This window comes from Phaethon aethereus (genome assembly GCF_964289735.1).
Source record: "Phaethon aethereus genome assembly, chromosome: 5".
Taxonomy (NCBI): Eukaryota; Metazoa; Chordata; class Aves; order Phaethontiformes; family Phaethontidae; genus Phaethon; species Phaethon aethereus.
Window position 1 is genome coordinate 55873895 of NC_138579.1, and position 25176 is coordinate 55899070.

At 38.0% G+C, this 25176-nt stretch overlaps 1 protein-coding gene across 2 annotated transcripts; it reads left to right on the plus strand.

Annotated features, from left to right (window-relative positions):
• Nucleotides 1-2364: 2364 nt before the first annotated feature.
• Nucleotides 2365-24087, plus strand: TSG101 (tumor susceptibility 101; the record flags this gene model as incomplete). 2 transcript variants are annotated; one of them, XM_082000853.1, is made up of 10 exons in its annotated part: nucleotides 2365-2406; nucleotides 6173-6257; nucleotides 8139-8204; nucleotides 8794-8957; nucleotides 10296-10422; nucleotides 13005-13071; nucleotides 14757-14851; nucleotides 20727-20929; nucleotides 22400-22639; nucleotides 23775-24087. In XM_082000853.1, 10 exons carry the CDS (start codon nucleotides 2365-2367, stop codon nucleotides 23862-23864), a joined length of 1179 nt encoding a protein of 392 aa, XP_081856979.1. In that variant the 3' UTR covers nucleotides 23865-24087. The 2 variants fall into 2 exon arrangements, with proteins under 2 accessions (XP_081856979.1, XP_081856980.1); XM_082000854.1 differs by having other exon boundaries at nucleotides 14760-14851.
• Nucleotides 24088-25176: the final 1089 nt, after the last annotated feature.

Sequence of the window (25176 nt, forward strand, 5' to 3'; positions counted from 1 at the left end):
AACCCGTAACCCTCCTTGAGGGAGGCCAAGGATGTGATGAAAAAGCAGGATATGGATTTTTAGATAAATCAAAAAGCAGGTGTTTTTAAGGTAAAGGTTTTTTGGGGGGTTCTAAATTCTTGATTCATTGCACTAGTAAAATAGTATATTCATCCCGATTATACCTCAGCATCACGATACAGGCAGAGGAGACATGGGCGCCATCCCTGCTGTGTGCAGTGTAAGAATGTTATTCCACATTTACGTTTTGAGGTGTGACTGGTTAAATATTGATGAAGCTTTCTAAGCAAAAAAGGATATGCATCAGAGTGAAAGATCTATTCCTTTGTGCCTTCCAGTTATAGCTCACAAAGAGCCAGACTTACAAGGAATTCTGAGTTTATATTGATCTCGGAATTAAGATAAAAATAGAAAGAAAAAAAACCTTCAGTAATTCAGATTTTTTTTTTTTCACGGAATACTCAAATTTCCTTCTTTGTGGTCATCAGTGATGGGACAAAATTAGTGATGGCTGCAGGTGACTGACTTTGCTGCTGTATTAAAAAAAAGCACCCAACGCTATGGCTGGACTTTGGGGTTTGGTTTTTTTCTCTCTCTGGAAAAAACAGCATATCGAGGTGTTGTGCTTAATCTGTTGAGCATTTATTCTCATGTGAATAGTCGAGGTGTTTTGTTTATTTTGGGTTTTTTTATTAATAGTTTTATTCATAAAAAGTTGCAAACTCCTCCAGGGATGTCTTTTAGGTTGATGCTTATGTTATAAAATAACTAATCTTGGCGACTTAGAAGAAATGTCACTCTTGTGTTTGTGTTGTATTCCTTGAAAAATAACCAAAGGACAGCAGCTTGATCAGTGTGGTGGGAAATGGCACTTTACATTCTCACAAGGAAATTAAATCCCAGCAATACTTTTTAACAATAAACTGCACTGCAGAGAATCTCTTAGACATTCTGTGAAGTATTTTTGATACAGATACAGAAAGTACCACTGGGGTGTGGCATCTCTGAGGGACGGCTGTGGGCAGGGTGGGAAGTGGCTGCCAGCCAGGGTCAGTGGAATGTGGTGGTGTGGCCCCCCCTGCCTTGCTCCGGGACTGCTCTGCTGCCTTAGGACTCCGGTTGCCTGGCAGGCCTTGGCAATGAGTTTGGCAGTTAGGAGTCAATTGACCGTACCAAGCGCTCTCATGTAGATAAGGTGGGGAATGGCGCTGACTGTACCTGGAGCTTGGTTGCCTGGCCAGGACGAGGAACAAGAGCAGGAATAACTAATCATCAGCCCCTGACAACCCTGGAATGAATGAAACTAGCATTACTGGAAATTTGAGAATTCTGGTAACTACTGACCCAGATTAGGGCCAGGATGGAAATTTACTGTTGCCTGAAGTCAATCATCTGCCAACCCTATAAACAGTGACCCTCAAGTGAGGCCTTCTGAGCTCTCCTGGACTGCAGTGGGCTGCAACTAGTGGGATACCTCTTGGAGCTTGCAAACTCTCAAGCTGGCGAATTTCGGAGGACCGTCACTGAAAACCAGTGATGGGACCTGGGCTGAAACCCTCACTCCTTGAGGCTCAACCCTCGCCTGCTGAGAAATGCAAAGGCATTCGATGTACATGTTTCACTCAGCTCAAGGGCAATTTTTAACAGGTGTAGCTCTGTGTCTGTACCTGTGTGTGTGTGCAATTTGCTCTTCAGATGTAAACTGTTGATTAAGTCCAGGACTAGGAGTGGATTCAGCTGGTGAATCCACAATAGACTCCTCTCCAAGGAGAGGTTTAGAAGACAAGAGGGTTGTGACTCAAGGGGAGGGTATCCCTCATCTGCTTCCCCTCATTCCCATGTAAATCACATTCTGACTCGAGTTCCCTGACTCTGGGTAAATCATGTACAAATCGTTCTAACCCAATTCTAATTTGATTGCCCTTTGCATGCTCTTTTTTTCTATGGTGGGTGAGGGATGGAGTAAACCTTGCCATCGAATGCTATTAAGTCGCGCCCTTTACAAATTCCTATAAAAACGGTTTTCTGGTTTTTTTGTCTGGTATCTCTGGCGGCGATTCCTTAAGCGCCCTAGCCCCCGCAGTCGCGACATGGGGCTCCCGGTGGGAGCCCCGCCCGAGGCCCGCAGCGCCCCCGGCAACGAGCAACCCTGCGCACGCGGCCCCGGCCCCCCACGTGACCTTCGCCTTCTCGCGGAAGTGTCGTCGCGGCCGGGAGGAAGCGGGTGTCTTTGCCGGAAGCGGGAGCACACGGCTGCTTCCTGTTTTTTATGTAGGGGCGGGGAAGGGCTGCTAGGCCGGGCCGGTGTGTGGCGGGGGCGGCGGCACCGGGAGCGGCGGTTGGGCGGAGGAGGAGCTGGCCGCCATGGCGGTCTCCGAGAGCCAGCTCAAGAAAATGCTCGCCAAGGTAACGGCGCGGCCGGGGGCAGCAGGAGCCCTTGCCCTGCCGTACCGGCCCGGCTAGGTGGCTGCGGGCAGCCCCTGCCCTCTGCCTGCCCTGGCGTGTCGGGCGGGCCGCCCTCTGGGCCGAGGCGGCGGCAGCCTCAGCGAGGGGCTGGGCGGAGGGGAGCGGGGTCCTGCCCGCGGCCTGGCGCAGGCGCTGGGCGGAGCGGGGGCCCGGTGCCTCCTTCAGCCTCGCGCTGGCCCCCGGGGGTGGTCGGCTCCCCTTTCTCGTTTCCCTCCTCGCCGGCGGTCACGGACACTCGCCAGCCTGCGGGGAGCTCTGGGGGTAGTCGTGTCGACGGCCGGGCGAAGCAGCGGTAGAAAAGGCTGTGTCCGGCCTCTAACTAACTGGAGTTAGTTTGTGAAAACCTAAACGACGTCGTTATTTGTAGTTCTACGAAACTTTAGTTCTGGATTAGGATATTGCCGGTCAAAGCTGAATAGAAGCCATTTGTCTAGCTGAGGCTGTCGTGCATCGAAGTGGGATGGGGCTGCGGTGTGGCTTGTTGGGTTATATAGCGTCATTTGCGTTCGCTGGTTAAATGAAGGTGGAAGGCGAGTTCAACTTCATTGACTAGGGTAGCGGCGGGTTTTTATCACCCTTGTTTAAGGAAACAATAAAATCTCTTGGAAAGTAAATCATTAATCACTGAATAATACAGCACCATGGGTAGTGGCTCTTTCCACTCTTCAGGTGAAAGCTGGGCTTTGTCCAGCAGCTTGAAATGAAACCACCTGAGGCTGACTACTTAGGGAGAATTAATGGTTTTGGTTTGGTGGGGTTTTTTTAACAACATTTAATCGTTGTATTTGCACAGTTTTAAAATTCAATACAATATGCAAGAATCTGATCAAAACTGAAGAAGGCTTATTAAAGGGTCTTTCACCTGTGTGGAATCATAAACAGTTTTTTTTATCAGCTTGAAAATGAGTGCCAAATGCTAATTTGTTGTCAGCAAATGAGATCATGTGTATATTTGTATATACTGGTCTTCCCTAAATGAATTATAGCCATGCCACAGAAGAAAGAGAATTTAAGGTAGTCCCGTGTCCTCTTTCCCCTGCACTCGCCTATTTTATACCCCCATCTGACTTTCCATAGGTAAGTTCAAAGTGCAATGTAGTTAATAGCTGATGAAAAATGAAATTACTACTTCATTATTTTTCAAAAACAGTTACACTTTCTGTTTTGTAGAGGAATGCTTAGTGATGTTTCCCATATTGAATAGTTCAGTGTGTGAGATAACAAAAGACTTGAGCACTAGTTTGGGTAAACGTAAGCACTTAACTGTTGTCTGATTTTTTAAAAGCTTCATCTCTGTGATCTATTTCCTGATATGTAAAATGAGGATGATGCATTTGCCATCTGAGAATGGAGGAGGAAAAAAGAAAGTTTAGAAATTAAGAATTCAAATTATCAGTTTTAGTCACCTTTGTAGAAATCACTAGGATCTTATATTTTCCACAGAGATTTTGACATTTCTTGGAAATGCTCAGCTACTTACTATATGACCACAGGAAAAGATTGTTGTGTAATATTCTAGTACTCCTTAGAATGGAAAAGAGAAGCAACCACAAAAGAGTATACTTTGTGCTTTAAATAATAAAAAAAATCTAGAAAAGCCATCATTCTCATTAGGAAAAACTTCTTCGTATGTCATTTTAATATACAGAACTTTGATCTTCTGTAGTTATCTGGATCTAAGTATTGAAATTAATAACTGATGTAGCGCTTAATTTTGCGTGTGGCAGTTGCTGGAATCTTACAAGCTTACCTCTACTAGGTAATTATTCATCACTCAGTGTGAAAACTATTTGCAGCAATATTCATTTTTGTGGTTTTAAGAGACATATGAAAATAATTTTTAATTTTCAAGTGTTGGGCCTAATTTTTAGAAGCACCCCAGATAACCAAATCTAGGTTTTATCAGCCCTGTCGTACCAGACTCCTGGTATGTCTGCTGAGCAGGCAGACGTTGTTTCATCTATTCCTTGACTAAACTGACTTGAGACTCTTGTGCCAAAAGTGGAGTTAAATCCTGACTCTGAATCCCTGTGCTTGTTAGGAGCTTCTGTTAGTGGAAGACAATTCTTTTTTTAATAGTGATTATGTCAATCTTCTTGAGCCTGTATCCTGCACCATAAGGTATGTTCCTATAAAAAGACCCCTTCTAGCTGGTGACGTTTTCATTTGTACTGTAGTAACACATTCAGTGGTGTGGGTATGTGCTGCCGGTCTCTGGCTGGCCTAGCCGAAATTTCACAAACATCTGTCTCCATGTTCTAGCAATGCCTGTTCTCTATTTCTCGCTTCTGCTGGGTGTTGGGTAAGGAGGGATGGATGTATTCAAATGCTACCAAAGTTGTCTCTCCTCTGTCAAGCCCCTCCTGCATGCTCCCAGCCCTGCACCCACTTTGCAGAGGAGGTTGAGATGCTTTGCTATAGCCCTCTCATCAGAACAGCACCCAGGGGCTGGCTGACCTCTACGTTGGTGCCTCCCTGCACACACAGGCATCCCTACTGGAGGGGTTGCTTGCTTTCCCACAGACCAGCATTTTGCAGACTGACCAGATGGCTGTTTTGCCCTTGGTCATTTCCGGAAGATAAGTCACAGCATCCCCCAAAGCGCAGGTGCTTTTTGTAGACTAAGGTGATGTTATGGGAAATGGCATGGTGTGTTCATTTCTGCTCATTAAATAAGAGTTGTCATGCCCAGGAGTAGTATCCTTGTCAATCTCTGTAGATAAGAGGAAGAAGCGTTAGTTTCTAAGCTTCACAAATTACCAGTGTTTGTCAGAGCAAAGGTGACATTTAGCTGTGGCACCACACTTTGCTCTTGGGTAATGTCTGAATTAATTTGTTCAGATGTTGCTAACATCTGCGTGCTTTGGGTATCAGATATTTCATTGTGTTGGGCCTTTGGTCTTGCTGCCATGGTTGAATGAAAGGATGCTGTCTCTTTATGTTCCTTAAGACAGCTGAAGATTGTAATTTTTTTTTTTTATTTTATTACAGTGAAAACATTGTCAAGGGACTACATTGTTAGCTTTTCTTTTTAATGGTAGTTATCAGGAGGAATGGACACAAGGTTAAAGAGCACAAGGTTCACCATGTGGTGAACCAACTCTCCGTTGCCCAGGAGCATCTCCTCTGTTGTCTGTGGATTATAGTTCTGAGGCTGTTAAATTCTGTAGTCATGTATCTGTGGCTTACAGATCCTCTGTGCTGTGAGTTACTCCCTGCTCCTGAAGAAAGGAAGTGAATGAAACCAGTATTATTACTAATAATATCGTGCCTTGAAATGTCTTCTTTCTAGTGGATAGAATACATGAAAATACTGATCAGTAATTGATAAGTACTGTGATGCTTTGAAAAGTTCTATGAAAGATATCTGTGAGGTTCAGATCCCAGATAGCTGTGTATCGGGAATGTTCAAACCATCACTACATGAATGCAAATGCAGTAGCTTTACCCAAATCACTTCATGTATGGACCCTTATTTAAGCCTAAAAGCATCTTAACACCTTGTTAAAGTTTGGTAAGTTACATAGGCAGCATTCAGTTAAGTAATACGGAGAAATAAATTCTTATTCCAAAACAAGAGTGGAGAAGAATGTCCATATATCAATGTAAACTCTCATAAATGCAATCTGTTGGGTAAAATAAAATGAAATTAAATTATACTGAAAATTTAGTCTCTAAAGTAATTCTTCTGTCTTTTGTTTTCCAGTATAAGTATAGAGACCTAACTATACAGGAGACAACCAGTGTTATTACCCAGTACAAGGACCTCAAACCTGTCATGGATTCATATGGTTAGTCTGCGCATGAGAAAGTTTTTGTTACTATTCAGTAATGTTGATGGTTTAGATATATTTGGTAGGTTTTGTGGGGAAAAGGGAGAATAAAACTAGAAAACATAATTTGAGTTTCTCTTCTTGATCTTTGACATCAATACTTCCTTAGAAACAGTTATTTTCTAGAATAACCTTTCTATATTCCTCAGTCTATCGAATGTGCCAAGTGTTGCATTTTTCACAGCTTCACTTTTAGTTAATCACTCAGTGATGTCATATCAGTTGGTGTCTTGAGATTGCTGGTATCTTATAAATTCAGCTTTGCTGCCATATAAAGATATTTTTAGAGTTCTGTTTAGAAAGAGCTGTAAGTCAATAAACAGATACTTCATTAAAAGTGATCATGGCAGTCCTTAAGAGTATGAAGAAAACCTAGTCAAGTATATAGAAAATTGGTATGAGAGGTTCTGTAATGTACATTAACAACGACAGTCACTGTTTGTTGTCCTAAAGGTTCTGGGTAAATTCAAGCGTGTTAAATTAAGGTGATATCTAGGGTCAGCTCCAGAGGCTGAGGGCATGGTTTCACAACATACAGTGAGCCAGCACAGGTGCTGAGGTTATCCTCCTTCTGATAACCTTTTTCTAACTGTCACCTGAAGGATTCCTCTGTGAGCTAATTTATATTACTAATACATCATCAGAGATTTTATAGTATACTTTCTGAATTGTAGATCTGGATTGGGAAGTATTAAGAAGGGACGTGAAAGGTCAAAGATAAATTAGTTTTAACTTGAATAGCTGCAAGCCAACAGCTGCACAGAAATAAAAATTCATGCAGTGACTGGAGAATCAGAAACAATAGTGAAAGGACTGTGGTTGGAATAACGTACACCAATTTGCATAATGATAGTGATCAGAATTACAGGTAACTTTGAGCTGTAGAAGAAGCCCGTTTGTGTTACCTAAATCTTTCTAAGCTGCCTCAGAAAGGCTGAGCACAGAACCATTTACAGATAATTGCTGGTTTTTTGGAGCAGTGAAATGATCAACAAGAAAATGGTTGCATTGCTGTTGAGGTAGTTTTCAAGTTTATATTAATAATGAAATATATACCTCCATTTACATCCTAACATGTTCTAGGTGCCATTGCAGAACATTAGCACTAAAAGAATTGTACATGATACACCACATTTGAAGTACGACTAGAAACTTTTAGGTGAAATTAGGAAAAGCTTTATTACCAGAAGTTGATTTATTCAGCCAAGAATAATCTATTGGATCGAAAGTATGTGAAAACTAAATGCAGCAACTCAGTAAATTGAGGTTAGGATTCCTGTGCAGTTTATGAACTAAGACTAAGATCTGGTAGCAAGTCAAGTGCTATGCATTTCTTCCTCTTCAGTGTATTACTGTTTCGTTGAATTACCTTTACTGATTATGTAACAAATGCCTATGGCCCAGTAATTTTCAGTGTTCTTGCTGACCTGTTTTTTTGGAGAAAGCATAAGGAATTCTTTGTAACCCTAAAATGGCAATTGTTATTTAAATTACGTTTGAGTTCAGATTATCTTTGCAGCAATTTGTATGATTTGCAGTTTGTATGGTTCCGACATGTTTTACTTGGCCTCTGAATGAGGAAACAGTTTTATTTGCAGTGAAGGTAGTTTGACAATAATTAGGCATTCATCTCTCAGAAATACGTTATTCATAAGAACTTACCTGACTGTAGATAATAATTTCCTAGTCCATAAATGTGCGAGAGCAGAACCTTTCAAGCCGAGTTTATATATGTGTAACTTCTGAAAACTTATGCTAATAAATAGATGGGGTATAACCTAAACGGAGATTAATGTAGCAAAAATGTTTGTTTTAAAAATACTCTTTGTTTCCTTTCAGTTTTTAATGATGGTTCATCTAGGGAGTTGATGAGCCTCAGTGGAACTATTCCTGTGCCTTACAGAGGTATGCATTTATTATTGTTACCATCACCGTTATTTTCCCAAATTACATGAAAAACGATTTAGATTTGTCCCGGTTCAACTTCGCTACTTCAGTGATCACTATTTTCTTGAAATCCTTCACTTGTCCAAAGTATAATGTTTTAAAGAAATTGTTCCCTACTATTACTGTGAAATAAAATGTTAATGTTGAACATTGCTTCTTCAGTCTTGTACAGCTCTGTAGCATCTCTCTTCTTTCAATGCTGCACGTTTTTCAAGCGTCTCAATTGAGTGAGGGTTGAAACCCATTTATTGCTGCAGCTAACAGTAATTCAGATCAGGGTCTAGTAATGTTGCATTGTAGAACAAATGAGATAAAGTATTAGTGGTAAATGATAACTGTAAATCAAAGTTAAATTGTTCTGAAAAACGTTGAGTTCATGGCCATATTGTGAGCTCTTTGTTGAATGTTATTAGTGGATTTTGGCTTTGGCTTCTGACTCTGTGCAGTTGAATTTACTGTGTTAAGGATTTTTTTAATGAATCTGGATACAAGAGGACAGTTGAAGAGTTGGAATAACTTTTAAAATCTTTCAAAATGTCTTTTCTAGGTAACACATACAATATCCCAATTTGCTTGTGGCTGCTGGACACCTACCCTTTCAACCCCCCAATTTGTTTTGTTAAACCCACTAGCTCTATGACAATAAAAACTGGGAAGCATGTTGATGCAAATGGAAAGATATACCTTCCTTATCTGCATGAGTGGAAATACGTAAGTATAGGGAACATGAAATTCTCAAATTGTGCAGTTCTGAATTCTTTTGACCAAAAACATAATCCTCTTTATTTGAGATCTTAAACAATTTTTAAAATGAAAACAACTGCTGATTATTTGTAATGTCTTAAGGTTCAGGATGTTGCATTTTGCCTGGTTAATTGCATCTTTAGTTACAGTTTGTCTGATCAAACAGTGCAGCATAGGCATCCTTCTCTGTCAGGACACTGACATAAAGATCTGTGAGATAAGAATGTTTACGAAAGGGAACTTATACATTCTGTTAGAACACCCCTGGGCTGCAGTTAATCTCGGTGACTAAAATGGACTCGTATGAGCACTTGGACTAATTTATGTAGACATTGCTCGTGCTTCGCGTATATAGGTGTATTTGCTTTACCAGTAAAGGCATTGAGCAGTGCAGGCCTTGTAGAAGTTGTGACCAAAACACGGGCTTGTAAAGAAGATAAACTGCACTGACAAGGTTAGAAGACTGGTACAAGATACATGGTTCTGTAAAAAGTGATTAACAGGAATAAATTTATGAAGCATGGGTGGTAGTTCAGCACTTGCATTGTACTAGTGGAAAGTGACTGCCCAGATCAGGATGCAGGTCTTGCACAAGCAAGAGGATCATTTAAGGTACAGGTGATACAGAATTCATTCAGTTTGAGAGGCTGGTAAAAATAATTAAGTGGATTATAGAGCTAAAAAAATTTGGAAATAGGATATTTAATCTAGTGCTGCATTCAGGATGCTTGTCCTTATTTTGACAAAATTAAGTCATGCCTATATTAAATGTAGTTATAAACTGAGAAGCCTCATTTAGCTATATTTAAAGGAGATTTGTGCCACTCCTTAGTGGGTTAAAACATTTTTTTCTATTGAGCCATTCTGAACCTGAGCAAAAACTATATGCTGTATGAAATTGAAATGTCTGAAAACTTAGTGACCTGTACTTTTTTCATGCTGGAGAGTGGATTGAAGTTTTAACAAATGTAATATAATCCATCATTGCACTGTCATCTTCAGTTATTTATTGCCCTGCAGTTGAAATGAAATCATGTAGTACCCGGTTTATTCTGAGTATAAACGTTACTGTGTGTAAATGATACAGTTTCGAATACCAGCTGGCTGGGTTTGGTATCTGTAAAGGAATCCAGAAAGGAAGTTAAATATGCACATATATATATATAGATATATATAAAAAAACTTAAAACCCACAAATAAAAAGATGGCTTTTGAAAGCTGATGGAATGTTATAATTTTGTTATTATAGTCAGCTAAACTGTCTGTTAGCAAAATCAACAACTTGTGATTTGCTTACCCTCACAGCCCCAGTCAGACTTGCTAGAACTGATTCAGGTCATGATTGTTGTGTTTGGTGAGGAGCCTCCAGTCTTTTCTCGGCCTACCGCTTCATCAAGCTACCCACCATACCAGGCAACAGGCCCACCAACTAGTAAGTGGTCATGGCTACTAATATCTGCAAATACTCATATTAGTATTCCAAAGTGATTGTTGCTTTGCATAGTTTGTCAACAAATGACTTTCTATATTGCTGGCTAATGAATTCACCTGTGCTGTACTTGACCTTTTTGAGCTATGTTGGAAGAATGTGGTTTTTTGGCTTTTAGGAGGGAGGGAAAAATAAAGTTTGCATTTAAAAAACCCAACAAACCAAAACACACACAAATGCCCCCAAGCCTCTCAAAACAGCCAGTAACCTGTCAACATTCAGAGATATGCTTATGAAGAGATTATTCAGATAACTGTCTTTGTGTCTTTCTTTTTTAGTTCTCATAATACAAGTCCATCTGTTAAGTTCCCTGCAACCATTGATTTCATAAGCAAAAGCATACTGCTTGTGTTTCCTGTGACCACACTCCTCTTTTTTTTTTTTTTTTTTTAATAATTGCTGGCTCAATATAAAAAAAACCTGCCTTGCGATTTTTCATTCTTCTGTGTTGATTTGGTACTCTGATTTGGTACCCATTCTTATTTTCTTGCCAAAATTCTCAAGAATCTTTTATTTATTTAAATTTCTGGAGGCATCTTATTTTTAAGACTGAGGATAGGTGGGTGGGGGTAAAAAAGGGAAGTGGGAAACAGAAAATTGTTAAAATTCTTCCAAGAGGAGACTGCATTGGGTGGAGGCAAAAAAAAACCCCAGTAGAATAGACCTACTCAAGCCAAAGACTGGGGCAGGAGGAGTTGGGGAGCAGATAAACTGCAGATTGTTTAATGATGTTGTAACACTTCTACATTAATTTAATGATAGAGTGGCTGTATTTGGGGTTACATGGTTTTGCTGTATTTTTAAGGCTGTGTCTGATTTCTTTTGAAATACAGCTGTTATCAGATCATAGTGTTACATCTGAAAAGCTGAAGTACTATTAGTTACAGTTTCCAGCAGAAACCATTTTTACCAAGGTCTTAGGTTCTTAACATGTGAGAAAAGGGGTAGCAAACATAAATGGGACCATTAGGGGTAGCTGGTTAAAGGTAAGTGTTTGGGACTTTTTAACTTGTCTAGTGCTACTCTACCTGTAAGAGCACTAGATGATTCTACTGTTCTGATTTTTCAAGAATAGTGGGTGTCAGTACAAGTATAGTTTCAGTAGAGACTGTGACCTGTATTGTGCTTTGAGGAAGGACCATCAATTGAAACACACTTGGTTACTCTTGCAGTCAGTCACTCAGTGCTGGCATAGCTGAAATAATTTCAGTGGAAATGTTTCATGATTTTCACATTGTTAATAGCTACTTACTTTTACTCATGTAATCAGTTTTTCCTTATTTTACAGACATTCAGGTTTGGGGTGTTTTAGGTTCTAGATACACTGTTTAAGAAGAAATGAAGCCCTTAAATTGAATTGTTTGAAAGCATTCAAAGATGAAGATAGCTTGTCACTTTAAAAAAAAAAAAAAGCTATTTGATATAATATTCCTAAAATTGCTAGAAATGTGGAAAATATATTCAAAATTAAAATTTTATATTTTAATAATAGAATTGTCAGTTTTCCAGGAAGAGGCTTAAAATTGCCAAGGCTGTTAAAATCTTAGACATTTATATGTGCTGATACTCTTTTTTTTAAGTATAACTTCTAAATAGCAGAAGTTACTGGGGAAGAACATGGTTGGATTGTTAAATAGCTAATCAACTGTTGTGAAGTCTAGCTATTCTGAAGGTACTTGAATGATACACTCATTATTTAGTGAGTAGAGAACAATGGCTACATTGGAAAGGTTATTTTCTGTTTTTCAGCTATTGTATAAAAAATGGAGACAGCTCTTCAAGAGAGTCATCTTTAATAACATGCCTTTTTTTTTAGTTCCCTAGCTGCAGATACTTTTTCTTATGTATTCACATTTTACTTAGTACAACTATTTGTTGTGCATTTTTAAATCGATATCTGTTTTTATCCATGCAGTGGTTAGTTTAAAGTAATGATTAAGAAAAAAATAAACATGCAGTGAAAGGTGTTCTAGCTAGTTGCTCTAAGGAATGTGCGGTTGACTTCAATTACAGTGCTCATACTTGCCTTCCAAACAAAATACTCTTGAAAATATTGTAACCACAGTTCCTAGGTAGAGGTAGAACCTTCAGAAATGCAGAAATTGCTTGCGTTTTATGGAAATGTGCTTGGATACAGAAGGGAAATTCTAACTGGTCAATACATGCAGGGAGGGCCCGCTGCAGTTTAGTCCTTTACGTGTTTCCAGGGGAAGCAGCTGCCTTGGTCAGTTGGCACAGAGATAGCTCACAGCAAACATCTGCATGTATCCCTCTTGCCAAGCTGCACAAGAGCAGCATGGGAAACGTCTGGGAGTGTTGTGAGAAGTGATGGTGTTAGAGGATGCAGGGTATACGTTTTTGAGGGGGTTTGGCCATAGAATGACTTGTCTTACTGTTGTTTTATATTATGTTATATTCTATTCATTGTCCAATACTACTTTGAAGAGCGTCTTAATGCAGCTTAAGACTTCATATACATTAAACTTACAAAAATTAAAAACACATCAAATGATTATTTTGTTTAGCTTCCTATGTGCCAGGCATTCCAGGTGGAATATCTACCTATCCAGCAGGAAGCACTCCAAACCCGAGGTAAGAACCCCTTTAAACTATCATCATTTACATAATAGACAGTTTCAATGAATAGCATCTAGTCTTAGTTGTATTTTTTTATGGTATATTTGTTGTATAATTATGGTGCTGGCAGGTTTTTTTTAAAGTGAGGACTCAATACTTGTCAATAGCCAAAAGAAAGTTTGATAAAGGTTTAGCTTCCCTAGTGTTGCTTGCTTCAAATGCTATGTACTTGGTTGGTAAATATATTTTGAAAATTATTGCCTAACTGCCAGATGTTATCTTGCTTTACTCATATATCGTATTAGTTTTTATGGGCTTGGTATGTTTACATGATCTAAAAAGAAATGTACCCCTACAAGCTGGGATTTTTTATTAGCATTGTTAGTATTGCTTGGGGTAATTAGCAACTCAAAACATTGAAGAAAGAAACCAAACAGTTGATGGATTAATACAAACCTTGACTCCATAAATGTGGAATTAATTCGGAGCACTCTAAGAGAATTTGAAGGGCACAAAATTATTTTTAAAGCTTTTATTAATATAAAGCAAGGCTTTTATTTTCCAGAGAACTTGCAGTTCTGTCTTAGTAAATAGTAAGATGCTGATTGCTGCCTCCTAGTGTGTACCTACATTCTTTCACATCGTAATTAATTCTTTTTATTATTAATACCCTTATGTCTTGATTTTGTGTTAGAAGCATATGAGGAGTTGTTGTAGTGTAGAACATCTTGATTTAAAAAAAAAAAATTTAAAACCCTGTGAGCATTGTGAAAGTGGGGTGTTTTGTTTTAAGAAGTGAAAAATGGGGATTTTGGTAAGTTCTTATGGCAAGTTTTTTCCTCCTAAATATGTTTATTTAAAGTGGTCTTAATCTTTGTACAAAAATGAATAATAGAACTATTTTTAAAATAATATATTTTATGAATGAACAGAAAGGTTTCAAGAACTATTAAATTTGCAATTATCTGAGGAGGCACAGAATATGCTTATCTTATATTTTACATGTTTTCTTAGACCACTTTGTTTATTGTCGCCACGGTTAATGCTCTGTTGTATGCAGGTGTTTGTCAGTCTAGTACTAACTAATTTGAGTCTTCATTTCAACTGATAGTAAATGTATTTCAGAAAGGTATTGTAGGCTGTCATGTTATATGTCATCTTGTAATTGTTTCAGTGAATAAATGAATACTTCTGCTTTCCTTCATCCTTCAGAGCAGGGCTGAGAATATCTGGAGGAGTTTCATCTTGCAACCATATTTTGCACAACATTTTAAGGTTTATATAAAGCAGTCATCTTGTGAACTATTATCATATTAAAAATTATTAAATTGAAATTGCGGTTGTGAGTTTGTAGGTAGAGTAATTTCTTTCTTATACTTTTGGTGTTTCATATGGCAAGTTAGAAATTGCATGGCAAGATTAAGAAATTGAAGGGAATTTGGAATGATCCAAATTCTTGACCAGGCAATAACTAGATAGGGTCTCAGATAAAATGGTAGCTTCTTAACATACCAGAAATACAAATTGTGAAAGATGTTAATGTAACAGGAAAAGAGCAGAAGTATAACTGCAATTTAAGGCCTGCAATTTAAACATTTTATTATGTGAACAAATATTTAAAATGGTGCCATAAAGATAATATACATGGATGATATTGTACAAATAGTTACATAACATTAGCATATCTTTCTTTGTCAAAGCAGCTACCCAAACTATCCTTATCCGGGTGGTGTTCCTTTTCCAGCAACCACTAGTGTTCAGTACTACCCTTCTCAGCCTCCTGTGACTACTGTTGGTGAGTAGCTTTGAAAGGATTTCTTTGAAGTGAAGGTTTCCTCTATAACTGACATGTAAAGAAAGAAAATGGAAAAAGGAATGTATTGTTCTTAATCTGACCTTCCAAAGAATTGATCTTCAATTTAAAAAGTTATTGAAAGGAAGAATAAAATACATTTTATGTCCTTCCCCTTATATTTTATTTAGTCAGGAACTTGATAAATTCTTGGTTTTGTGCAGTGCATTGTGTGTGCTGTGTGAATATTTCAAAGACGACTGCTTGTAACTGCCTCAAGGTTTTTTTCTCGCCCTTTAACTGTAGGTGACTTTTGATTGTCTGCATTGCTCTGTTCATGGTCATGGTTTATAAAAATGCTTTTGTCCTCATTTAATCATCTACTGGACTCACTTTATTTACTCTTTATTTAGACTTTCTTTACTCCGGAAGTCATAGCTATCTAAAGCAGAGGTTTCCAATGAGTTTGGAATGAGCTTCATTTTTACTGATTTTTTTTTCTCCGGCCTCTTCACTTTTGCTTCTTAATGGTCCCTACTTGTTACTTCCTTCTTTTTTCCCTTTAGCAAGCAAGATCTAGCATATTCATGTGTATCTTTTCCCAGTCTGCTGCTCCATGGCCATTTCCTGGCAATATACACTAGCTTGGTTTCCGCTTTGCACCTCACTGTTAGTGTATGTGTAACAGATTGGGAACCAGTGATAAAGGTCATCTAGTTAAGTAGGGGGTTAGGGCAGTAACTTCCTAATTGGATGATAGCCCTTTTGGACCAGTTACAGGGTAAGGACGTAGACTCTTTTGTGACCTTGTTCAGCATATCAATCATTTGTGGTCTCTTGCACCGTAATTTAAAAGTGCATCTATAGGTTCTTCATTTAACGTGTGAACTCCCAGTTATTTATACAGACTCTTCCCTCCAGAACTGTGTGTATTTTGAAATTTTCATTCACACACATGGGGACAAAGAAAGTTCACAGCTTGGCAATGGAAGAATGCTTCTACTTTACTCTTAAAGTATTTGAGTTCTTCTGTTGTTACAGAATTTGGAAACAACAGTAAGTTGTATGTTGTATTCTTCTTGTGCGTGATCCCATCCTTTGTGTCCAAGTTCTTTCAGCCTTCTGAATTAGGAAAGTCTTTTAATTTGTTGAAAAATTGTTGGCTGCCTCAGTGGTCAACTCCAATCTGAGGTGACGTATGTCTACCATGCGCACTGCAAGAAAGCTGCTGTCCCACTTGAGTAGCCCAAACATTACTCAGTGTTGAGCCTGTAGTTGGGTCCTTGGGAATTAGTGGTCTCCTCTGGCTCTCGTGTAGGGAGGTGATAAGAACCTTTCTAGGGAACACAACTTTCTGCAGCATCTTTCTCAAAAAGATCCAGTTTTGCTTTTATGTAGTAAAGAGTTAATTTAAAATATAGATGTGTCCTATTTTGTTTCTTTCCCTCATTTTCATCCCCAGTGAAGATGGAGAGGTGGAATATCTGCTAGACATCATAGAAGGCTCTTCAAGTTCTGAGTTAGATTGTCTGATACTGTGTTGTAATGCCAGATTTTGTAGTGGCAATTTAACATTAGACTGATATATTCGATGCAGCTAGGTGAAAGTCATACATCTGTTATACATGGTTTATTTCTTGTGCCAAATGAAATGCAAACATGTCTCTTTAATCATCCACTGTATTTACAGTACTGTTTGGTCTTTTACAGTACTTTTTTTTTTCTTTCAACTGAAAATGTTTCTTATACAGATTGTTTGGCTATTGTTTATTGTGATGGTTTATTTAGGAGCATATCAGGTGCACCAACTTCAGAGTTTGGGGGGGGGGGGTGTTTCCTATAGTGAACTTTGAATTGAATGAAAATACTCATTCAGAGTAGCTTAAGTTTTTAATAATAGCTGTTTTTTCACATAGTCCTTCAGGCTTCTTTTTCTATGCGATCATCTGCCATTAATTACCCTTCTGGTGCAGTTACTAGTTTGATGATTCCATAAGGTCACTTCTGAAACCAGAGTCTGCCTGGAAAGGTTAGGGGTTTCAGGGCTCTGTAGATTTAATGGCTGTGGGCCATAAAATCTTCCCCAAGCTGGGCTAATTATGGAAGCGACAGAAAATGCTAAGGGTTCATGCTCTTTAAGAAGATAGAAAAATCTAATTGAGCTGTATTAAAATGATCTTTTACATGTTCAAAGACTTCTTTTGTATCTGTTGGCACTTTTATGTGAACTTTCATTGTGTTAGGTGTATTGTGATCTCCCCCCCCCCCGCCCCATCCTACTTTACTCTGCAAGTAAGCCTTGTATAAAATCTCACTTTTTATGCCCCTCATTCAAATCAGGGAGGGGAAAAAAATAGACCTGATGGCTGGTTCTGACTTTGAGTTAGAGAATAATTCATTATGTAAAATAAACAGTAACTGAAATCATGCTAATCCTATTCTTGAAGTGAAATCAGACCTTTTTGTTCTGGTTAGGAACACTTATATTTACAATTGGCTGCCTTTAAACAGGAAGTCCTAAACAGTGAATAAACTCTTTGTCCCAGATCGTTTGACTGACTTGGTTTAAGTTTTACTTCTCAGTGTATAAAGTACTGTTCTTTTCTCCTTTCCATAAGAAGTGGCCATGAAGAATTCCTGCATTTGTGTGTATGGTGCCATTTGACAGCTGCTGTTGCTGATTCTGATAGATAGTTAATGAAATATTGAAGATGATCTTATTAACTGGCAACAGGGTGAATTGCTTAAGCCAGAACTGTAAATCAGATCAAGTGTTGGGACATTTATATTTTCGTAAGGCTATCCTTGCACCAGTTGATTCAATCTCTTTTTTCCAATATTAATTAGCTTATTTTAAAAAAACTACACATATTCTGGTGCAATTTGTATGTAAGTAAAGTGCTTACATTAGTAATTATCAAAATCTGATTTCTTCTTAATTTGAGAAGAATCTGGTGGATTAGTAAGCATGATGTGCACCTTCTCATAGTTCCTCTCATGTCATTTGCATAGCTTTATTTTTCCACATACATGGCTTGGTGTAGGTTTTGTGGACAGGAACAGACTAAAAGGCACAGGGAAGATATGTGGATTTATGCAGTCTTGTTATGTTAGCAGCAGAAGTCAAAAAAATCTTCTAGATGCTTTAAGGATTCGGAGGTGTGCAGTCCTGTTAAAAAGTTTGCATTTGTTAGTGTAAAAATAACAACAGACACTCTAAATAGATTTTGTTGTTGTTTGGTTGGGTTTGGGTTTTTTTTTGGTGGTTTGTTTTTATTTTTTTTTTTAATTATGACGATACCCTAACAGAAAAATGATAGTTTTAACATTCAGGTGCTTGTTTCTAAAGGCAGAGTTTAGATTTTTAAACTCTGCTCTGGATTGTTGCTGATTATCAGGAAGATAGCCAACCTGCCCCAAGAACACTGTAATGCTGAAATGTCACCTTTTTCCTGAATAACTGTTGTAAAATTATTTTAATCTTATTTCTAGCCAATAGTAGTTTAGTTATTGAGTACTATCAATAGCGTATTCAAAAAATATATTTATGACTGTTTATCTTAGTATAATTTACTCTAAAAATACCAATCTTTGAACTACTGTGTTTAAATGGCAAAATTAACATACGGTTTGAGTTGCTTGTTTGCTTTTGCTTCTTCTGAGGGCCTGTGATTATTAAGGACAGTGAAGGGGTTGATTGGATTTCAGCTGACTTGAGACACTTTTCTGAATCTTTGGGAAGGAAAAACAAAGGATATGCTAGCGATTTTGTCTTTAGCTATGTAATATTCATGGGACCCTCATTGAATTATCTTTTTCACTTTGTAATTTTTTTAGATCTAGGGTGTTGGGAAATACGATGTAATACAATGCCATAACAATTTCAGGGCTTTGATAACAGTGTCTCTGAGTAAAAAGATACTCTGGTAAGATTTCTTTTTGCAGATTTTCTTTCCAGTTAGAGAACTTCAAATCTCTCTACATTTCATCCATAAAAGTGGGAAAGGTTGGGCACAAAACCTGCTATAATTCTTGCTTTATTAGTAGTTGTTCCAATCCAATTGGAATTTCGCTGATCTAAAAGGCGTGAGGCACAAGCATGGGGAAACTGTGATACTGCAGTTTTTCTCATGGAAGAATGGTTGAAGTGGTTTGTGATAAATACGGATACAATTCTGCAACCAGTAGCCACTTTACATTCTCTACAGCAATCCCAAGTTTCCTGGTCTGCAGATACACAGCACTTCCTGTGATAGACATAAAGGATTTACCTTACTATTTAAAAAGGTGTTAGCGACAGACTTTTGAAATAAGGTAATCTCATTGGAAGGCTCATTTGCGAAAGCAGTAGTAATATTCAGGCTTAAATGTGAAAGCCTCTTGTGCTTCACAGGGGGAGGGACTAGTGAAATATATTAAAGAATTTATTTTCTTTTGTTTTTTCTAGTATTGCTGCATTTAAATGATTTAATAAACTGAAATTACAAGTTGTACCTAGTAATCAAAACAATCAAAAAGGTAGTAACCTCAGTTGTTGTAACTCAGTTACGCAGCAGTCTCTGTTGCTGTTCATCTGTAATACTTACCATTTATAGAAGCTAGTTATATGCTGCCAGAACAATATTGGTTAGTAGTTTGCTCACTACTACTAAAATCACTACGCTGACTTTCTGGGCATGATAGACCAGGTGAAACTGGCAAATTAATATACCTGCAATCAAATTGTATGTCATCATCTTTGTCTTACACTTACCTAAAACAGCTATGCTTGCTTTTGTTAGAATCAAATTGTATAACTAATTCCACAGAATCTCTGGATGCTTGACTAATGCTCTTTATTCAGCTAACTTTAAAGTTAAGTATTTTATTCAGAGAGAATTTTTGCAGGTTCTTCATGGGTGCCATCGCCTAATTTTATAAACCATGCTCTCCTCCACCCCACTCCAATTACAGTATCATCCTGCAGGAGTTTAAAAAAAGAAATGGTAGGTCCAATATAACACTGAACATGTACCTAAAAGACTGCCATCTGATTTTAGTCTGCTAGAACATACTGATAAACCGTATGTTAATACAATTGATTAGCATTTCTGTCTCTGCTTTATAAATCTTTTAATAAATGTTGCTTGTTAAAGTAAGATTACCTCAATAACAAATGTTCTATATTAATGCAAATTTACTGCCCTCCCATACCTGCCCTAGGATGGCTGAATGATAATAATTGTGAAACCAATTGGAAAGACTAGATCATGTTGTCGCTTTTTGATCACTTGATACTGTCCAGTAATTTGTCACTTAGACCCTGCTATTAGATCTTCATAAATATAAAAGGGCAGCAGTTAAGATCTTTTTCATTTAAATTATTTTTGTTAGCTTAGTGTTTATCTGTTTTTATTAATCTTAAAAAAAAAAAACAAACAACCCCAAAGCCAGTAACTGGCAAGCCAAGATAGAGTACCTATAGGCAAATTCACTGTCTCAAGCCAGCCATTACACTGATCGTGGTTGAATACATGTATCCATTAATTTCTATAGAGTTTACCAGAAATTTATTATTTTTTTAAAGACTAACAGCATTCGTAGACTTCAGGGGAAATGGCCAGCCCATTTTTAAATTAAAGGAAGAGTGGGGTTACGGGAATAGGAAAGTGAATGAATGGATGCATACTGTTCATTTTACTTGCGTGCATCTTAATGTGTTTTATCTCACTGTCTTCTCTTCACTGCTTCTGAAAATTATTCTGGAAAACAATTTCTTTTACTGTCTCATATTGCTAAAGTACATACAGCAAGTTAGCCACTTTTTTCCCAAACTGGCTTTATACTGAAGCCAGTGCAGAACAGAGTTAATTTTACACTTGTGAATTTTCTTGTGCAGGACCCAGTAGGGATGGAACTATCAGTGAGGATACCATTCGAGCTTCCCTTATTTCAGCAGTCAGTGATAAACTGAGATGGCGGATGAAAGAAGAAATGGATCGTGCACAAGCTGAACTCAATGCCTTGAAACGGACAGAAGAGGACCTGAAGAAGGGACACCAGAAACTGGAAGAGATGGTAACTCGCCTGGATCAAGAAGTGGTAAGCTGAGATGAAACACTGCTCTGTATCTGAGTATTCCTAGTAGTGAACAGAAGCATGTAATTAATTCATTTTTAAGCATGATAGAAATATCACAGCTTCCAGTGTGTTGCTTTTTAAATACATATTCTCTTTCCAAATTGAAATGCACGTGTTCAGACTGAATCAAGTCAGAAATAGCAGTGACTGAAAGATGCATTGTTGTGCATGTATCCTACAAATGTCATTGTTCAGTAGTAGAACAACAGTGTTATTTTTCCCCATCTTCACCATGAAAGATGTCAGTGATGTGAGATATTTCATAATTCTGTTTCTGTTTCTGTGTAATAATGTATAACAGCAGCACTGGAGAACATTTCAGTGTCTTAATGCAGAGACGCTGATTTTAGTCATGGCTCCCTTTATAACCTGCAGACTTTTCTTTCCCAGACAAGAGTCTCTCCTACTCAGTCTCCTGCAGTTTTTCATTAAGGCCTGATATCTTCTGCATAGTTCATCTGTTCCTTGCATTACTGCCCAGGAGTAAGATTTTGGGATTGATGAGCAGTTTCTTGAAACGAGCTCAGTGCTCAACTATGGTTTTAAAAAAATAATTATAAATTATTAATAAGGACTAGAGAACAGGGGATACCATTATGCACCATATAAATCTATGATGTGCCCACTTTAAATGTGGTGTGTAATTCTAGTCTTTCCTGTCTTGGAAAGAAAGGACATAATAGAACTGCAGATATTTGATGCAAAGGCAAGAAGGATGATCTGGCGTATCAGACAGCTTCAATATAAAACATGACTAAGTAAAGCTAGGACTTCAGTCTAGAAGTCAGACAGTGGGGACAGATAGAGTAGAATATGATAATAGTCTGTGTGGCTTTGAGTGATATGAGGAAAAATGCAGTGGTGTACAGTCTCTTCCAGTGTGTTAGCTATGGGACATCAAAAACATCAGGAGGGAAACTCAGAAGTAGCAAAAGGAGGTACATCTCATACAGATGCAGTTAAATTATATTTACCATTAGTGGGTGAAGCCAGTATATTTTGTTTCCTGTCAATAGAGTTAAGTGCTTGTTTGATCCATGCTCAGCAAACTTGTATAGGAACTTACTCCAAAAGACACGTTTCTAAAGCAGATAATTATTTTGGCTTTGCTTTTATTATCTTTAGCTAGTTTAAATGGTTATTTTTCCTTATGTGGCACCTTCAAAATACTTAGACTGTTAGCATGCCTTCTCTGCAGTTATAAATTGGTAATGGATTGACATTATCTAAAACAGCCTTTACTTTTTTAAAATGAAAGAAACTGAAATCTATAGATTGGTAGCTCTTTCTTTTGTAAAAATCTTAATAGAGGTGAGTAGAGAAGTAAAGATCAACTGGCATGTCTCAGTCTTTCATCTTGACAGTTCTATCACAAGAAGACATTCAGCTCTCGAGACCAAAGGAATAAACAAACATCTTAATTCTTTTTAGGCTGAAGTTGACAAGAATATTGAACTTCTCAAGAAGAAGGATGAGGAGCTCAGTTCTGCCTTAGAGAAAATGGAAAGTCAATCGGAAAATAATGACATAGATGAAGTTATTATTCCTACGGCACCACTTTACAAGCAGATCCTGAACTTATATGCAGAGGAAAATGCAATTGAAGACACCATCTTCTATCTTGGGGAAGCATTGAGGCGTGGAGTGATAGACCTTGATGTCTTTTTAAAGGTAGGTTTCTTGGGATGTTTTTAAGATGTGCATTTTAAACCTGTTTAAATACTTTGGATTCTCTTATTCAGCTTATTAATGTTAGTGATTTCTTCACTGATTAGGATCCTGTAAGAACATAAATACTTACATGTTGAAACATAAGTTTTAGAAGAGGAATTTCAGAATGAAGATAAAAGACCAGGTTAAAAATATAGATATTAATTAATTTATCATTAGAGGGATCCAACAATGTCAATATAAGCTTTCCATTGGGCTTGCATCCTAATTCTAGAGAAACTAAGGGTGATTGGAGTATTCAGACAGTTTTTCATTTGCAGCCTATGGATACCTCTGCTGAGGCAGCCAGTGGAGTGTTAGAATCGTAGGGAAAAAAAAAAGCGCCAGCTAGTTTTGTGTCTCTAGCAGAGACCTCTTAGACAATTTGTTCCCTTTCTTTGCTGTCCTTAATGCTGGAAGTTTTCATAATGTCTGATCTAATAACCTTCCTTTATTTTGAACTTACATGCATGGTGATGGCATATGAAATAAAAACACTATTCAATGTGGAATAAAACTACACCAAATGTGTATGTCAGAGTAATTAATGTTGCCATTGGATCTGGGAAGATTAGTGTGAAGTGTTGGTAGTCTGAACTGGGGCTACTGGGTAACAAAAGTTACCAGTCCTTCCTTGTTCTAACAGTTGAGGTTCCCCCCAGGGTACCACTTAGGTGCTTTTTAACATCCACTGTACAATGCACTACATAGAGACATATTATTTCCTTCTTCTGTAGCTTGCTAGTTCTGTTTACTCTTAAAAGAACTGTTCTCTGCCCTGTGGGAAGTGCATTAGTCAGACTTCACCTTGGAGTACATATTACTAATTTTCTCTTTGATAAGAATATGTGGAGAGTTAATAACTAAACTCACAAAAAAACCCAAACTATAGTGATTGCATTTGGTAGCCATCTCCAAGTCATTTTAAGCCAAGAAAATGCCATTTAGTAGACTACTGTGTACACTGTTTCCAAAACACTAACATCCTGTTTGGGTCATGGAATGTGTCATGCTTTGAAAATTTGTATTGCAATATAATTAAGATTATATCAAAACTTTCCCAATAGCCAGCTGTTCTTATTCTTTCTTTCTGCAGCATGTACGTCTTCTGTCTCGCAAACAGTTCCAGCTGAGGGCATTAATGCAGAAAGCAAGGAAGACTGCTGGACTCAGTGATCTCTACTAAATTCTCAGACTTTAACTGGGAAGTTAGATTTCCTTATGAAGCAGCCATTCTCTTGATATTTCTCTTAATCAGTAGGTGCCCAGAGTAAGTTATTACATCATTCAAGTGTAAGATATTTTGAATCAATAATATATTTTCTTTTTGGTAAAGACTAGCTTTTATTAATGCACTTTCTATCTCCTGTAATCTTTGTGCTGGTGGACTTAACGCTGAATAAAACTTGTTGCTTATTTTCTTCCTCTACAGAACTGTGTATGATGCACTTTCTTTACAAACAGGCCTGGCTTATGCAGTATCGGATTAACCATACTTTCACTTTAGTTCTGAGATTTAGAAGACATTTCAGTGTCCCAAACTGGACAAACTTACGTTTCAGTGTAACTAACCTTTGTTATGACCAGTGAAAGCTAAGCTGAAAACTCAAAATTTCAAGGTCCTGCAGTTTGACCTAGCTGTTGACAGCCAAAGATTGTTTTCTTGACGTGAGCTTAGTAACCATTATATTGACTTGCCTATTCTACAATGAGATCACGGTTGTAGTGGAGTATACCTTACGGTGCCTTAAGAAGCCTTGACATATATTACATTTTTCCACTAGATAATGCCATGCAAAAGAAAGGTTGCTGCCTTTGGTGTTGTACTACCTGCCAGGCAGAAAATGCTACACACTGGAATGCCACTGAAAGCGTGGGTTCTGGCTACAGAGCTCGTAGTGACAAGCCTGGTCGTTAAACACTGCACTGTCTGCAAAAGAGGGTATGTTGTCCCACCTTGGACTGCTGTAGGGATTCATGATGTTCTTCTTGTCACCTCAGCCACATGCTGCTGTCCTCCATTTGCTTTTGTAGGCTGCCTTGGCAAAGCTATTTTGAAAACCAAGTTTCTTGCAGTGGCTCAGAACTGAGTGTTTGTCCTGAGGCTTTTCATGTTACCACTGGATCTGAAGAGGCTGGAGTTCATATTAAAAAGCTGGGTTGGGCTTCATGTAAAAAGTCCTGTGGATCTTCTGAAAGGGGCTTCATACCATCTTCCTGTCATCTGCATAAAACATGACTATTCATAGTCACTACTGCTCTTTTGGTTGTGTGGACATAAGAGAAAGTGGTACAGTAGCTACAGCTTTTCCTTTGTTACCAAAGCTGCTTCATAAGCGCTTTCAGCTTACTGTAAAATACTTTGTTCTGGGAAGTATTACCAGCTGCAGCCCCTATTAAAATCTACCCTGGACTTAAGAATGGAAATAGATCACCTGATTAAGCTGCATGCTCTGTCCTCATGCTAGAAAAACCTAAGCATAAGGCCTTTCCCTCTT